This window comes from Balearica regulorum, chromosome 20 (genome assembly GCF_011004875.1).
Source record: "Balearica regulorum gibbericeps isolate bBalReg1 chromosome 20, bBalReg1.pri, whole genome shotgun sequence".
Classification (NCBI taxonomy): Eukaryota; Metazoa; Chordata; class Aves; order Gruiformes; family Gruidae; genus Balearica; species Balearica regulorum.
In genome coordinates, this window is record NC_046203.1 from 6,346,967 (window position 1) to 6,363,275 (window position 16,309).

Below are 16,309 nucleotides of genomic sequence, written 5' to 3' on the forward strand. Positions count from 1 at the left end.
GAGTGTGCAAACAAGCCAGCACAACCTCCCTTCCCCCCTTCTTTTTTTGGGGGGGTCCATTTATTGCTCTATTGGCCCAATTTATTTGCCCTAGGGCCACTCTGGGAGTCAGCTCCGGTGTCTGGTCCTGCCCCCCTTGGCCATGTAAATCACGGGCTGGTGTCACACCGCTCTCTGCTCCTGCTTCCCCGGGGGCTGCTCCCCATGGACGGGTGTTTTACCTCCACCCAGCACCCAGCTGGATGGGTCCCCAGCAATGCACAGTGCCAGGGCAACGCTGTGCACTGCGGGTATGCGCTCAATGCATATATTAGAATATTAATTGCATATATTGCCATCAGCCCTCCTGGCTGCTCTGTGCTCTCGGGAGGGGGAGATGCCTGCATCGCCCCTGGGACCGCCGGGCCCTAGGGCACCCAGCGCAGCCCCATACCCCCCCTCCTCGGCCAGGTACCCACTTTAACCTGCTTTTTTCCACCATGGCTGTGGGGACAGACCCTTCCCAGGATGGGGATGACACCACGTCTAGGAAAAACTGCTCAAGGACCAACCTGGGGGGCCGAGATGGCCCCTTGGAAGGCAGCGACCCATCGGCAATGCGCCCCAGCCAGCCGGGGCTGGGGCAGTGAGGACCCCTGTCCTTCCCCTGGGCATTTCCCCCTTGGCCCCCGGAGGCTGGGAACATCTTGCCGTGATTATTTTGGGGGGGGCTGTGGGGCAGCTGGTCTTGGCCCATGAAGGGGTGAGGGCAGGAGGGGGGATGGAGCAGCCCCAGCCCCATTTATAACCTTCTTCCTCCTCCTTGTTCAGGGCCAGACCTTATTCTTGAACTGTCTGGCTTTTCCAGGGGAGACAGCTTTCCCTCAGTTCACGGCATTAAATAATTAAATGGAGGGAATAATCGTCGGTGAAACCCCCTTGGGTTCGCACTTCCTCGGGCCCTGTGATTGCTGATATTTTTTGGGGTGAAATATGACCTTTTTTATGATCAAAGGGGATCAGAGTTCCAAAGGAAAGTTTAAAAAAAAAAAAGTAAAAAAAAAAAAAAAAAGAGGGCAAGCATTTTCTTTTTTCCCAATCCTAGCGGTCTGGTAAAGTTTCTTTAGACATGCAAAGATTTACACACCTTTCTGCAGGGTGCCTTAAATTACCCTTCGACTCTTTACACATTTCCATGAGCAGAGCAAGAACAGTAAGTCATTGAGAAATTAACTGGCCTTTCAGTAATATCCCCTGTCGGCCTTTCAGAAGGAGAATGTCTAATGACTTTTTTGAAGTAGAGGTCAGGGTTTGCTTTTTTTAAATAAAACAATCTGTATTAATGCAATTTCCTTTTTAGCTGTAGGATTTGCCCTTTTTTTTTTCAGCATCTTTTTTTTTTTAACTCCACCAGCCACACAAGGCATCTGAAGCGAGACCCGGTTGTTTGAAACCCACCCTCCTGGTGTTTCCTAACTCTCTTGTGCAAACTCTTCTCTTTTTTTTTTTTTTTGGTAAAAAATATGTTTTAAATGATTAAAACTGAACCTTGGAGCTGCCAAGGTGACTCTCGGCCACGCTCGAAGCAAAGCACGGGTGGTTTGGAGACAAAGCCAAGCAGGTTCGATTTGCCTGACACCGAGCTCCTGGGTTTTGCTGAGCTGGCTGTGTGCTCAGAGTCCGGCTTTGCTGAGCCGGAGCGGTTGGGCTGATGAACCAGAGCGGCACCGAACTGGCAAGGATGCGCAAGGCTCTCAGGGTGAGGATCGGGCCCGTCAGAGCCTGCCAGGTTTGCAGTTTGCAGCCCTTGGGATGAACATGTTTCTGTTTGCCAGCCCTCATCTTCCTCTCTTAAAAAAAAACCAACCCAAAAGACAATTTTTTTGTAATCTCGCTTCGTGTCATCCTAGGGGTTTCCTGATATTTCTCTCACGCTGTGATAACATCTCGCGCTTCCACAGCACTCGCTGCGGCACAGATCCGGACATGCTCTGCCAGCCCCAGCCTTCCTCCTCACCCCCGAACCTCGGCAGTGCAGCATCCTTCAGCACTGTTTGGGCTGATGCTGCTCCTTTTGGTACCCAAGAGCTCGTTCTCCTTCATATTTCCAAAATCTTGCCCTTTGAGTATTATCATGCAGAGAAACTGGGCTGGCTTGCCCAGATCTCCTACGAGCAGAAGGTTTTTATTCTTACTATGGAGCTGCACCTCTGCTCCACTGTAAGGAGGATGTTGGGAGTAAGGAGATAGTAAGGAGCAGAGTAAGGGAGATGGTGGGGGCGTGATGGTGCCCGGCCAGGAACCAGCGACCGGCTTTTGGGGTGGGTGGCCGGGGGTCAGTCTCTTCCCCAGTGCTGGGGAAGCAGGGCTGCCTGCCCCATCTGCTTCAATGGGAGCCGTGCCCAGCCCCGCGTCCTGCCCGGGGAGGGGACCGCAGCATCCCCGTCCAGCCCCCGGCACCGAGGGCACCGAGCTGGGCAGGGGTCAGGGCAGCGCTGCCCGTGGGGGTGACGGCCAGGGGCTCTTGCCGGAGGAGTCCCCCTGCGCCCGGCCCTGCTGCTCCCAGCAGGAATGGCATTTCTCTATCTGCTGAGCAATTCCTCTTTCTCCCTCCATCCCTGCCAGACCCCAAAAGCGCAGCGTGCCCTGGGCTAGCTCCTCTGCTCCTCCTCTCCCCTCCAGCTCTCACAGCTCCCCTGTTCTCTCCTAGCTCCTCGTCTCTGCAGTCGGTGGCATTATAAAACACTCCAGCCAGGCCCTTGGTAAAGGTTTTTCTCCCAGCTTTCTTATTCCCTCTGTTTCTGCCTCTTTCTTTTGCTCTTTCTCTCTCTCCCTCTCTTTCTTTCCCTGCCAGGAATCCCAGTCCCAGATGAACCAATACTCCGTGGCTCTGCTATTTCCCTTTTATTCCCCCCCTCCTTCAACAACGAGATGGGAAAAGAGTGAACTAAAAAAAAAAAAAAAAAGAAAGAAAGAAAGAAAGAAAAAAATCAAAGCTGCACATATTGGATCCAGATGTGCTTACAGCCCTTTCCAGCAATTTAATTAAATTCCCCCAGACAGCCAGGAGGATTTCTTAATGATCAAATTTCCCTGGCTTTCCTCCTAAAATGCCCCTCTTTCTTCGGCTGGCTGTTGCTCTGTCTCCCTGATGGATAGCCAACTCGCATTCTTCCTAGTCCGCCCCGCCAAGGCGATGGGGAGGAAGGGGGCAGATCCCGATGCTGTTATTTTAGCCGGGCACTCGAACAGTCCGGCCAACTGTGCCAGCAACATCCCTATCTGCAAAATGATTTTTTTTTCCCAAGAAATGTGGGGACGGGGAGTCACCTCCCCAGAGGCCATGGGTCGTGGCACAGTCACGGCAGGACCAGGGCAGGGATGCTCCGGGGAAGGAGTCCCATGTGCCCCGAGTCCCCGCTGGCCTCACCGTGCTGATGGCCGGGGAGGGGTTTCAGCCCTCGGGTCTCTGGGCTCGACACCTCCCAGGACTGGTTTTGAGCTGGGTTTGGCTCCACGCTGCACCCCCAAAGCCTCCTTTCCAGCTGGGGGGGTGACTGGGGTGGGGGCAAAGCCTCTGCGGGGCTCATGGGGGCATGGGCAGGCTGGCAGGGCCTTTTGGGGCAGCCCGGGGTCCCCTTTCATCCCCCGGGGCCAACACAGCTGGGGACAGAGGTGGCAATGGGGTGACCCACACTTGCCAGCCCTCCTTTCCCAGCCAATGGTGGGCAACGCAGGGGGGATTCTCCCCCGAGCGGTGTCTGATGGAAGGCTGGACAATGCACGGTCCCCACCGGTGCCACACAGCTGGGGACAGTGACTGCGCCCAGCGCTGCCACCCAGACTGCGGAGGGGCCGGGGTCGTGCCGCACCATGGAGGGTTTGGGCTTTACTGGGACTGCGGAGGGGCCAGGGTGTACCCACCCGCCAGTGGCACCGAGGAGGCGCTCGGGAGCGGAACGAGGGTCTCGGCTGCTCGGCCCACCCGACGTGGGGTCCCCCCGGCCAGGCTGTGCTGGTTTGAAGCCGGCTCACGCGAGCACAAAGCATCCTCCATGCAGAGGGAGAAATCCTCGCTCCCCGTTACTCTTCCTGCCGCTTTTCCCCTCCGGTCCCTGCCCAGGGTGCTCGGACGGGGTTATTTCCACCCCCCCCTCAGGACAGCACCCCCCCAAACCCTACCCACAGGGGCTGCAAGGGGGGGGTCCACACCAGCGGCCCGGCGAGGTGCCACCACACGGCACCAATTCCCCGTGGCACCGGAGCCACCAGCCGCTCTGCAAAGGGCTCGGGGACCCCCGGCTCTGCCACAAAGGGGGGCTTGGAGCTGTGGGCACCAGGGTCCCCCCACCCTGGCACCCCACTTTGTGTGGGGAAGGGAAGGGTGAGAAACAGGGGGGGGGAGCGTGACGGCATGTCAGAAAAATGCCCAGCCGGCACGGCCTCCTCGCCCCCTCTGCCCCCAGGCCACGGCTGCCTGCTGAAACCTGGAAGCGCTCCACCAGAATAAAATAAATACGTAAATAGGAAACCCAAGGCGGCTTCAGTTATTGCCGGCTCTCCGGAGCTCCCTGCGTCTGGAAATTCCACCAGAATACTAATAAAAATAATGATGATGATAATAATACCAATAAATCCTGGGCAAACGCTTCCCCCAGCAGCTCTCGTGGCAGGAGAGGGTCCGGGCGCACTGCGGGCAGCAGCCCCCGAGCCCCCTGAGCCCCCCGAGCCCCCCAAACCCCCTGAGCCCCGGGGAGGCGGCAGCCACTCGGTGCCACCCCCCGTGCCACCCCCCGTGCACCCCTCCTGAGCGGGTGTGAGTAGCCCCGGTGGTGGGTGCTTCCAGGAGGGCAGGGTGCTGGTTGGGGAACTGGGCTGGTGCATGGGGTTGCACAACCACATCACACACACCCCCCCCACTCCCACCCCCCCCCCCACTCCCACACACCCACTCCCACAGGTGGCAGAGCTGGAGCTGGAGCCATCACAGGCCCCGGGAGGGGATACAGCTTTGTGCGTGCATGTGCGTGCACACCTCGCCTGCGAACTGGCTTGTACTCTTGTGTGCGTGCATCTGTTTGCGGGTGTGTGCCGTGCGCGTGCAAGCAGCTGTGCACATCCGGGGTGTTTGGAGGGGTTGCGCTGGCGCATCTTGGGCGGTCGTGTCTGTGCACGGGAGGGTGCACAGGGCGGCTCGTGCGCCTTGCGCGTGCACACGAGGGGTGATGGTGGACGTTGGGTGCGAGCGTGCGGGCGCGCTTCTGTGGGTGTGCAAACGCCCCGTGCACACCTGCACCCGGTGTGCGCACACGGGGCGGGGCGTGCACCCCGTGAGTGTGGATGGGCGTGCACCGTGGGTGTGGGCGAGGGTGTGCCGCACCCTGGGGGCAGCGTGGGGGGTGTGCACGGAGGGGTGGGATGTGCCCTGGGTGTGCCCCGGGTGTGTGCAGGGTGTGCCCAGGGGTGTGCCCAGGGTGTGTGCAGGGTGTGCCCCGGGTGTGCCCCGGGTGTGCCCAGGGGTGTGTGCAGGGTGTGCCCTGGGTGTGCCCCGGGTGTGCCCCAGGGTGTGCCCAGGGTGTGCCCCGGGTGTGCCCCGGGGTGTGTGCAGGGTGTGCCCCGGGTGTGCCCCAGGTGTGCCCCAGGGTGTGTCCCAGGGTGTGTGCAGGGTGTGTCCCAGGGTGTGCCCCGGGTGTGTGCAGGGTGTGTCCCAGGGTGTGTGCAGGGTGTGCCCCGGGTGTGCCCAGGGTGTGTGCAGGGTGTGCCCCGGGTGTGCCCCGGGTGTGTCCCAGGGTGTGTGCAGGGTGTGCCCAGGGGTGTGTGCAGGGTGTGCCCCGGGTGTGCCCCGGGTGTGCCCCAGGGTGTGCCCCAGGGTGTGTCCCAGGGTGTGCCCCGGGTGTGCCCAGGGGTGTGTGCAGGGTGTGCCCCGGGTGTGTGCAGGGTGTGTCCCAGGGTGTGTGCAGGGTGTGCCCCGGGTGTGCCCAGGGTGTGTGCAGGGTGTGCCCCGGGTGTGCCCCGGGTGTGTGCAGGGTGTGCCCAGGGTGTGTCCCAGGGTGTGCCCCGGGTGTGCCCAGGGGTGTGTGCAGGGTGTGCCCCGGGTGTGCCCCGCGTGTGCCCCGGGTGTGCCCAGGGTGTGTGCAGGGTGTGTCCCAGGGTGTGCCCAGGGGTGTGTGCAGGGTGTGCCCCTCGTGTGCCCCGGGTGTGCCCAGGCCGTGCCCGCACACGCCTCCCGCCGCGCGCCCCCGCCCCCGCGCGCTCCCGGCGCGCCGCTCCCGGCCGTGTGCTGCCCCCTGCCGGCCGCACCGCAGCCACGCCCCCAGTTAGGCTCCGCCCCCCGGCGATGCCCCGCCCCGGTGATGCCCCGCCCGGCACAATCGGCGGCTTCCGCTTCCGGCGGCGCGGCCGGGGCAGGTGAGGGGAGCGGGAGGTCTCGTTCTTGGGTGGCCCCGTGAGGGGAGGGCGGCCGGTGGGGCCTCTGGGTTCCCCGCTGCGGAAATGGGGCCTCTGCGGGCACTCCAGGGCTCGTCCCGGGGCTCTGGGGACTCGGCGCGGGGGCGTTAGGGGCCTCTGGGGCCTTTTCAGTGGGGTCCCAGGGGCTCCTGGCGCTGCCCCCCCCCCCCGGCGTGCTGGGGGGTTTGTGGGCCTCTGCGCTTGCTCCCGTGGGGCGCAGTGAGATTTAGGAGCCTCTCGGCAAGCCCCCGGCGTGGCCGCCCTATGTGCTGGGGGGGTGGTGGCCCCTGGGCTGGCTCCTGTGGGTCGCGGGGGGTTGTGGAGCCCCCGGCCTTGCGGGGGCTGCTGCAGCCCTGCTCTCCCCACAAAGAGCAGGCAGGGGTCTGCTGGTCACGGGCACCCCAGAGCGCTCGGAGCTGCTCTCCGCTCTGGTTGCTCTCCCTCTGGGACCTCCAGTACGTGAGGGCTTGTGGCCGAGCCTCTGCAAGTGGGGTTTGCCCTGAGCCTGGGCTCCGCCTGGCGTGTTTTCTTTCTGTGCCCAGATAATTGCAATTTTCAGCTCTGTGTGCAGAGATAATTTGAATACACCTCCATGGCGTGTGGGAGGAGATCCCTGTGCTGGTCTTTGTTGCCTTTTAGAAATGCATAAGGAGGGAGGAAGGCTGTGAGGGTTTTTTCTAAATGCAAAACTGCTAGAAAGGCTTGTTTGTTTTAAAAGGAGGGAAAAGTCCTTTGGAAACCAGGCAGTGCCAGGGTCTGCCTGCTAGAGTCCTGTGTGGGAGAGGACACCACTGCCATGCTGGAGGCCCCTGGACAGTCTGTGCGCAGAGCAGAGCACGATGCCTTTTCTGCACGGCTTCCGCAGGATCATCTTCGAGTATCAGCCTCTGGTAGATGAGATCTTGGGGTTGCTGGCGATACAGGATGCGGAACAGCAAAGCGCCCTTGAGAGGTAATGTGACAGGGCTGTGAGCAGAGCTCTGGGGCTCAACGCCCACGTGGTGTTTTAGGGGGTGATGGCTGGAGCTCAGTGGTGTGGCCGAGGTCAGACAGCAGCTTGTCTCATGGACCCTCCTCTTGCTGCTGTTCTTTGGGAACAAGGGGATGGAGCAGAGCAAATACAGGGGCTATGTGTGCTCCCCCGAACAGCCCTTTCTGTCTGACCCACGGCAATAAAACCTAAACTGGAGTTCAGCTGTGATCCCATAGCCAACAGGTGAGAGACCCAGTGGTTATGAGACAAAAGGAGAGACCAGGGCTTTTTTTTTTTTTTTTTTTATCCCCCTTCCTGATGCTACTTTGACCATTGCAAACACACCTGAGAGGAGCTCTGCTCAGGTGAATAACTGATTGTTTCTGTGTGTCTCAAGCCCTGCCTGTCTGGGCAGTGACAGGAGCCAGCTCTCGGCTGTGAGACGAGTCTTGGAGAGGGAGACCCACTCCCCATTTTATCAGGAAGCCGTGAGCTATGCCCTGCTGAAGGTCACTGAGCTGGGGCTTGTCCCCGCCGCAGAAGTCCTCTTGGAGTTTGGAGCTGACCTCAGCTTTGAAGGTAAGACTGGTGAGGAGGGAGCTGGGCCTGGGTCTGTTCCTTGTGCTGACCAGGAGGAACCAGGTGGTAAGAAGCCGCCCTGGGAGGCAGTGATAGCTGGGGCAGAAAGAGGGGGTGCTGCCAGCTCAGCCCCCCACTCTGCTGGGACAGCATGGATGTGCTTTGTGGCAGCCCTTGTCCAGACCCAGCCGCAGGGAGGGGCTGGGGGATGGCCAGCGGATTGGAAGGTGGTTTGAACCTCTGAGGACTTTGGCCGGAGGTGGAGCCATTCCAAAGCAGGACCTGGGGTGTCTGTGACAGCTCTGTTTTCATGGGCTTCGCTGTGGTCTCAGGGCCCTCCCCAGCTGCCCCCTTCCTCTTTTGGCAGGTTTCAGGGCCGTTCTGGGGAAGTCCTTAGTTGTCTCTGACTTTTTGTCTTCAGATCCTGTCACCTACTATACCCCTCTGCACATCGCGGTGCTCCGCAACCAGCCGGATATGGTGGAGCTCCTGGTGCACCACGGGGCTGACATCAACCGCAGAGACCGGGTACGAGCTTAGCTGCCTGGGCATGGCTGAGCTGAGCCCCCTTGAGACTTAACTGCAAGGGACCGGTGTGTGGGGACAGCCCTCCCTGCTTCCCACCTCCCTCGTGCCTCACTGTGTGCCGCTTGGCGACCTCCTGTGCCTGTTGTCCATCGTGCTTCGATGCTGTGGTAGAAATTTGAGTTGCCTCTGTGGTGGAGCGATGGGTGGGAGGAGGCTGGGGTCGACAAACCTCTGTTTGGTTACACCGAGGAAGGTTCACTTTGATTTTGGGGATGGGTTCACATATGCTTTGATGTTGGCCATGATGAAGCCCCAGCAGCAGCTCTCTGGAGGCACTCACAAATAGTCTTTAGTACTGAGCTGTGTTTTTTCTTCCTCTTGCTCTGTGCAGATCCATGAGAGCAGTCCCCTTGATCTGGCCAGCGAGGAGCCCGAGCGGCTGCCATGCCTCCAGCGGCTGCTTCAGCTGGGGGCCGATGTCAACGCAGCTGACAAAAACGGTCTGTGTGCCCCGTCCGGCTCACCCAGCCCCAGTGCTCCCAGCGGTCGGCCCTCATGGGTGGGCTAGAGCCGGGCACGGGATCCGAGTCCTTCTGTCTTCCTGCTCCAAGTGCTCTCCAGTTGTAAACTAACTGGTCTGGAAGTTGAGTGCAGACTGCGGCACCTCCCTGGTGCTCTGTGCTTTCTCCTTGTATCTTGGCTATGTCGGGTGCAGACAGGGACTGAAACCAGCTCTGTGTAGCCCATGGGAGGTGGGATGGGGCTGTGCCTCCACAGCCCTGTGGTGCCCACGCACGCTAAATCCTACTCTGCCGTGGCACACGTGCCCTCTGGGGCTGCCGCTGGCCCTGCACGTGGGGCCTGTCACCCTCATGGGGACAGCGTGAGCCTGCCAGAAGGGGAAGGGCTATTTCTCCCCATGTTTGGCTGTCTAGTTGATGGGTGGATTATTTTCCTTCCTGCTTTTAGGAGTGTCACCCTATTTTCATCTGACTGACTGATTGCTCCATTGCAGGAAAGACAGCACTGTTGCATGCCCTGGCCAGCAGTGACGGGGTCCAGATCCACAACACGGAGAGCATCCGTCTCCTGTTGGAAGGAGGTGAGGGCAACCTTCTCCCCTCCAAGCACAATCCCTCCAGGCATAGTGCTGGCTGATTCTTTGTACAGCACCAGGCGCTGCCCTCCCAACTCCTTTATGTTCCCACCTGAGCAAGAGTAAAGCCAGGCAGTGCCAGGTTAGTGTTGTCCTGGCCTCATTGTCTGCAGTGCCACTTACGTTCTCTGTTCCTTCCTCTAGGTGCAGATGTCAGAGCCACCACCAAAGATGGTGACACTGTCTTCACCTACGTCATCTTCCTGCTGGGAGAGATGGTGTGCAGCAACACTGAGGAGGCACAGGTGATCAATCGCTTCTGCTTCCGTGTCACGCAGCTGCTGCTGGCTCACGGTGCCAACCCCAGCGAGTGCCCAGCCCCTGAGTCCCTCACCCACCTCTGCTTCAAAAATTTCAAACGCCACTTCCCGCTGCTGCGTTTCTTGCTGGAGTCAGGTGCTACCTACAACTGCTCCCTCCACGGTCCCTCGTGCTGGTCAGGCTTCCACATCGTCTTTGAGTGCCTCTGCTCGCACCTCAGTGTCTCTGAAGACGACAGCTTCTCTACAGACCTCATCCAGAAGGGTCAGACTCTGCTGGAGCTCATGATGGCCAGTTCACAAGCCATCCAGCTGCCCAGCAACTTTGAGGTCAATACCAGCAGCTGTAGGTACCACGGGGAAAAGATCAGGACTCTCTTCTGCTCTCTGAAGCAGCTGGAGCGCTCCCCACAGGCATTGAAACATCTCTGCAGAGTGTTTATCCGGCAGCGCCTTAAACCGTGGCCAGTAGATGTCAAAATCAAGGCTCTACCTCTTCCAGACAGGCTGAAGTGGTACCTCCTCATTGACCACGCTGCTGCCGGGCACGAGGACCTCTGAGCCTGACGATGCCTCTCCGTCTCCCCGCTCCACAGTCATGGTGTGCCTACAGCTGCCAAATCTCTGCTCTGAGCCAGTTTTCTCTGCAGCAAGAGGTGTTGCTGTCCCTGTGCCCATGGCTTGGCCAGTGCTGCCTGCTGTGTCCCCCTCTGCTGTGTTTGGGGGTGTAGTTTTTTGTGCATGGGCACTGCACACACGGTTTAGAGGTCTCGTCACTCTGGGGCATGTCGTGGGGAGATGGGCAGAGCCCTGTGGCTTTCTGGGGGTGAAATAGAGCCCCTGGAAGAGCGTCAGGGAGCCGAACTCTTGGGCAGAGGGCTGGTTTGTGTGGATTTTAAGAAAAGTCCTGGCAGGCAGGACCAGTGGGGCAGTTGGGGTGGTGTGACCGGAGAGGCAGCCTGTCCTTGCTCTTTCCAGCCCTGTCGGGCCCAGCATGGGTGAAGCAGTGCCTTAGGCGAGCGGCAGAGTCCCGAGATGCCTCGGGGTGCTGGGAAAAGAGGTGTTCCCTGTGCCGGGAGAGCGCCTCCGCTCCTGCTGGTGGGAGCAGCCGTGGTGGAGGCAGGTCTGACATCTCCATGTGGATGTGGATGCCTTCCTTGCTCACCCGGGCTTCTGAAACCAGGAGTGTGGCAGCGGTGAGGGAAGCGAGGCTGGCAGCTGTGGCCGGCTGCTCGGCACCCTGAGTTTCTGCTGGGAGCACCCCATCTTCCAGGCACAGGACATCTTGGAGGTGCTGGGCTCCAAAACAGACGAATGGCTGTTTCTTGACTTTGTGGTGTATTCCCTGTGCAAGGATGAGGAACGGCTGAGTGCCTTGTGCCTCTGCTCCTCGGCTTTTTCCCTTGCTGACTTCTCCCAGGACCTTGGTGTCCAGTGCCACCTTCCTAGGAACAAGGAATTTCAGCAGAACTTGGGGTTTTCTTTCCAAGCTGCTACTGGAAACTCCAAAATGGAGCTGCATGAGGATGTCCTGTGTCCCAGCCTTGCCACAGCTGTCTGGCTCCCCCTTCTAGGCATCTGCTTCCTCGTGATGTGCCAAAGACTGACGGCAGAGCTGAGCCCCAGCCCCATTTTTTGTTTTTGTTTGCCATGGGGGACAGATACAGAAGAGGATGAAGAGGGAAAAAAAATATCTATTCTGAGCAGGTACAGTGTATAGCTGGCGGATCTGGGATCCACAGGCATTTGGCTGCAGGAGGGTTGTGATCCCCCCGTTACCCTCCTGCAGTGTGTGTGTGTTACCTTCTCCCACCCCATGGAACTGGAGCTGTGCATCTTGACAAATTGATGTTAAAAATAAATAATACTGTGATTAAATACTCCCCTGGTGTCTAGAATGGGCAACAAGTAATTAAATGAGGCCTTCTGTAATAACAACAGGAGGATCGTTTCTTCTGCAGGAGAGACAGGGCAGAGGAGAGGGCTCTGTGGGGATGGGGGGAATTGTGTGCGAGCCCCACTGGAGAGATGGGCTGCAGCTGGGGTCTGCACATGGGCTTGCCCACCTAGCAAGCAGTTGTGCCACTGTTGGCCATGTTGGGTTGGGTTAGGGTGGCACGAGCCAGTGGCCAGGCTTGAGCAAAACAATGATGTGGGTATGGTCAAGGAGGAGCTGGGAGTGTTCAAAGCTGGGTGATGGTGTGGGGTGTTTGGGGAGCAGCATTCGAGCGGGAGGTGCTGGGCATCACCGTAAGCCTGTGGTAACGGGCTGGGGGGGGGGTGCGGGGGCAGCTCAGAGTGGGTTCCCCATTAACACCCATTGCACACCAGCTCTCTCCCAGAGTGTGCAGGGCTTTTCTGGACTACCCCTATCCCTGGAGGAGGGTGTGGGGGAGCCGGGATTACATCCACCTCCTCTCTTGTGGCACATGTGGCAGACCTGCTGACGGGTTTAAAGCAGAGGCCCCCCCACAAAGCAGAACCTGGTGTTGCCTCCCCAAACCACTGCAGGGAAATGGCGGAGATTTCTCCCATTGGCCTTTCCCAGCCTGAGGCTGTGAGCAGCACCAAGTTCAAGAGTGGGAAAGGGTCAAACGCCCAAGCAAGGAAGGGGGAGCCCAGACCTGTGCGACTGTGGTCAGTAAGCTGCTGGTGCCCAGGGAGCACGCCTCTTGCAGAGGAGACCCTCTTGCTCCCCTACACAGCCCCCAAAGGTGGCATCAAGCCAACACTGCGTCCAACAAAGCCCACGTGCAGAAGTGCAACAGCAGGAAAATGTATTTGGCAAACACCTCTTTTCACAAACAGCAGCAACTTGGAAGACAAAGCCCCATCCTCACCACCAGCCCCGGAGAGAGGGAGTCACAACACCCTCGCCGCTCTCTGCCACCCCGTGGTGAAGGCACGGTCCTTGTCCCTCCCGGCCCCAGCAGGAACCGCTGTGCTGGCCCGTGCTCCAAGCCGGCCCCGGAGAGACCTTCTGCTGCCAGCTGCCCTCATCTCATGGCAAAGGTGTAGACGTGGTAGATCTCATCAGGGAAGTTCTCCTGGCGCTCCTCGGCCAGGAGGTGCAGCCCAGCCCGGCGGATGATCTTACGGACAACGTCCAGGTCCCGGCAGACGCTGCTGTCCACATCGTCCATGATCACACCCTCCTGAGCCATGTTGTCCTTGATGACTATGATGCCATTGGGCCGCAGGCCGGCACGGCACCGCTTCAGGAAGTCAGAGAGGTGGTTGTCAGTGAGGTGTCCTGGAGGGAAAGAGCGAGTGTTAGAGAGCACGGGGTGACCGCGGCAGGACCCCCAGGCAGCACGTGATAGGAGGGGAGGAGACCAGGAGACTGTGGTTGGGATCCTTCCTGATCCAGGTGAAAGCTCGAGTTTGGGGGTGTCCAACTTGTGTCCCACAGGCTCTCACCAACTCCATCCAACCCACATCTCTGCCCTCCCAGGGCTTGGGGAAGAGACTCCACAGTGCAACACCTCTGTAGTGCCCACGGAGGGCAGGTCCCCAACCCAGCCTCCCACCCACGCTGTGATGCTCGTCCTTAATGCAGACCTCAAGCTCTCCTGCCTAAAGCTCTCCCCAGTGCATGGGGCACCTGCCCCTCAGGGGAAGCTGGATGGAGGACAGGCTGGTGAGACCCCCGCAAGCCAAGCAACCCTCACCAATGACCCACTGGATCCAGATGACATCGTAGGAGTTTGGCTCGGGGCTGAAGTCCTGGAGGCCACAGCAGAAGTAGTTACGCACCCGCCTGCCCTCGTCTCCCAGGTAGCTCTTGGCCTTGGTGAGGAAGTCTTCCGTCACATCCACCATGTCCACCGTCTTGAAGAGGGGCAGCAGCAGCCGCTTGGTGATCCGGCCGATGCCCGCCCCGCAGTCCAGAGCACGGGTTGTCCCCGTCCGGTTGGGACCATCCTGGAACAACAACCACAAAGGGTTGAATCCCACTGTGAGGTACCCACAGAGGAGAAATGGGGCAACCGAGAAGGACAGGGCTGGGGTATGGGGGACGCACTGCAGGGCAAAGCTCTCAGCACACGTGCAATGGAGGATCCCCCGGGGCATCTCAGAGGGAAAAGCCCAGTTCTGTGCTGGGAGAAGGATGGGGCTTTGGGAGCATGACAGACCAGGCCACCTACCCGCAGAAACCTCTGCAGGAATTTCCTGGAGCTGTTGATGTCGATGCTGGAGATGTGGCCATAGCCCCCCAGCATGCCGTCCACTGTGGCGGGCACGTCCTTCCAGTACTTCTCTGCCTTGGAGTAAAACTCAAACTCATTCTCCACCACGTCGCTCGTCATGCTGGCTGAAGGGCACGCGCCTGTGCAGGACTTGCTGCTCCTCCGAGACAGAGGAGAAAGTGCCATCAGGTCCGAAAGAGCCGTGGGCACAAAGCCACCCCGAACCAGGGAGGCAGGCATCAGTTCTCTGAGGACCTCCATTTCTATTTATCACCCCTTCCCCCTCCCCAGGGTTATTTCAAACCCTAAAAACCTCTAGCTGAGGGCAAGAAGGAACAAAGATCTAAATCCTGATATTTTCTGGAGACCAACAAGCCCAAAACCACTTCTGGGGCAGGGATGCCTCAGCCAGATCAGGCATCCCAGAGCCTTGCTCAGCAATACACCCCATTATATATATACATAATTTTTTTTAAGGCTGACCCACCCTTTTCATCTATTAAGTCTCTTCTTTCCCTGTCTTAACATTTTACAGATTACATGTTTATCTGTGGCAACAGCCCCATCAGTCACCTCCAATTACATCTGGAGTTGCTAAAAGTTATCCTAAGCACCTACCTGAGGATTGTAAATCTCAGCCATGACCGTAAGTTAGATATTTGCAATATAATAAAGTCAAGGTATAATCAGCAATACAAGCTATAAATCCCCCCCAGACATCTCATAATTCAAACCACTGTGGATTTGATTAACTGCGCTGGGGATTAGAAACTAGATTTAAGGTGGCCAAAGGGTAAATTCAAGGACTTCAAACACCTTTACAAATAAAGAAATACATAGTGTTCGTGGCTTGAATTTGCTGGCAAATATCCCATTAGACACAAAACCTTTCTATGGCAGCTTAGGCAGTTTTGGTGGCCCCACGTGGTCTTGAACAGCCCGGGGACGGAGCAGGGCGACGCAGCATCTCACCTCACAGATCACCGGTTGAAATCCAGTTTGGCTTGATGAGGCCGGGAGCTGGTCTGCGCTGTGATCTAGGGGAAGAAAAGATGGGATTTCAGTCTTAAACCACCCCTCCGGTCCTGCAGGCATGAGCGAGGCTGACCGCAGCCCCAGGGAGCCGGATGTAAGAGCCACCCCAACCCCACAGGCACCCTCCCGGGGCAGTTGGGGGGCAGGAGGCTGAGCCATGGGGCAGCCGGTGTGTGGAGGGGTTTGGCCCCACTTCAGGCTGCGCTGCTGTCTGATCTCATGGGTTGGGTCCCCGGTTCGCCCTCCTGGCAGCGTCACCCCTTCCTCGCCCCCGGGTTCAGCTGGACAACCCCCGGTGATGTTTTTCAGGGTGTCACAGGCCATTGGCGCAGGCTGAGAGCACCCGGCGGGATGACCCTACCCAGCAGTGTGGACCCCCGTGCCAGCATCTCTCTGCTGCCCTGAGAGCCCCCCGACATGGCAGCTCCCAGCTGACGGGTGGGCAGGTGAAGGCAGGTACTCGCCCCACTGCTGGCAGAAGGTCACACCGTCCCGTCCCCTCCCCGCTTTCGGGGTGTGTGGGGGGTCATCCCAGTGTGGGGCCCATTCCCCGACCCCTGGGGGGGGCGGCAGGGAAAGGGGGTGCGCGGGCTGAGGGGTCCCCAGGACGGGGCAGGGAAGGGGTGCACCGCCACGGGGGACACTGGGGTCCCACTCCGGAGGCTGGGGGGGGGTTTACACCAGCCCTGCCCGTGGGGGTGCGAGGGGGCGGTTCCTGGCTCAAGGCCTAAACCAGCCATTTCCCTGGTAACCCCCCCATCGGGGCTGGGGACCCTCCGCGCTCCAGGGCTGCGACGTGGGCCTTCCCCGGGGAGCCCCGCAGGCCGCTGGACCGCAGCCCTGCCCGCCGGGAGGGGCCGGCCACGGCAGCTCCCCCGACCCCTCCCGGCCTCCCCCGCCGCTGTGGGCACGGGGCAGCGGAGCGGGGGCGAAGGGGTGCCCGGTCCCGCCCGCTCCCTCGGGCCGGGCGGCCGCGACCCCCAACTCCCCCCGGTTACCTCAGGCAGCGGCCGCGTTCTGTCCTCCCCCCCCTCCCGCCCTCCCCGCACCGTGACGGGCGGCCGCGAGAACCAACCAGGCGGCGGCGTTCGCGATGACGTCAGTGTGAGGTCACCGCGGGGGGCGGGCCCTCCCCGCTCTCCTACCGGCTGTCCGCGGGGGG

General features: G+C 59.7%; 2 protein-coding genes across 7 annotated transcripts; one reads left to right on the forward strand and one right to left on the reverse strand.

The window, feature by feature from the left end:
• Positions 1-6,326: 6,326 nt before the first annotated feature.
• Positions 6,327-11,802, forward strand: ASB6 (ankyrin repeat and SOCS box containing 6). Of its 2 annotated transcripts, XM_075772797.1 has the most exons (7): positions 6,327-6,387; positions 7,145-7,378; positions 7,797-7,978; positions 8,400-8,506; positions 8,898-9,006; positions 9,522-9,608; positions 9,807-11,802. In XM_075772797.1, exons 2-7 carry the CDS (start codon positions 7,266-7,268, stop codon positions 10,481-10,483), a joined length of 1,275 nt encoding a protein of 424 aa, XP_075628912.1. In that variant the 5' UTR covers positions 6,327-6,387; positions 7,145-7,265; the 3' UTR covers positions 10,484-11,802. The 2 variants fall into 2 exon arrangements, with proteins under 2 accessions (XP_075628912.1, XP_075628913.1); XM_075772798.1 differs by lacking the exons at positions 6,327-6,387; positions 8,898-9,006 and having other exon boundaries at positions 9,807-10,060.
• An 872-nt stretch (positions 11,803-12,674) lies between these two features.
• On the reverse strand, positions 12,675-16,307 carry NTMT1 (N-terminal Xaa-Pro-Lys N-methyltransferase 1). Of its 5 annotated transcripts, none has more exons than XM_075772803.1 (5): positions 16,146-16,307; positions 15,085-15,149; positions 14,071-14,272; positions 13,594-13,846; positions 12,675-13,175 (listed from the first exon to the last, which is right to left on the reverse strand). In XM_075772803.1, exons 3-5 carry the CDS (start codon positions 14,230-14,232, stop codon positions 12,919-12,921), a joined length of 672 nt encoding a protein of 223 aa, XP_075628918.1. In that variant the 5' UTR covers positions 14,233-14,272; positions 15,085-15,149; positions 16,146-16,307; the 3' UTR covers positions 12,675-12,918. The 5 variants fall into 5 exon arrangements, with proteins under 5 accessions (XP_075628918.1, XP_075628917.1, XP_075628915.1 ...); XM_075772802.1 differs by having other exon boundaries at positions 14,071-14,266; positions 15,000-15,149; XM_075772800.1 differs by having other exon boundaries at positions 14,071-14,266; positions 16,146-16,306.
• Positions 16,308-16,309: the final 2 nt, after the last annotated feature.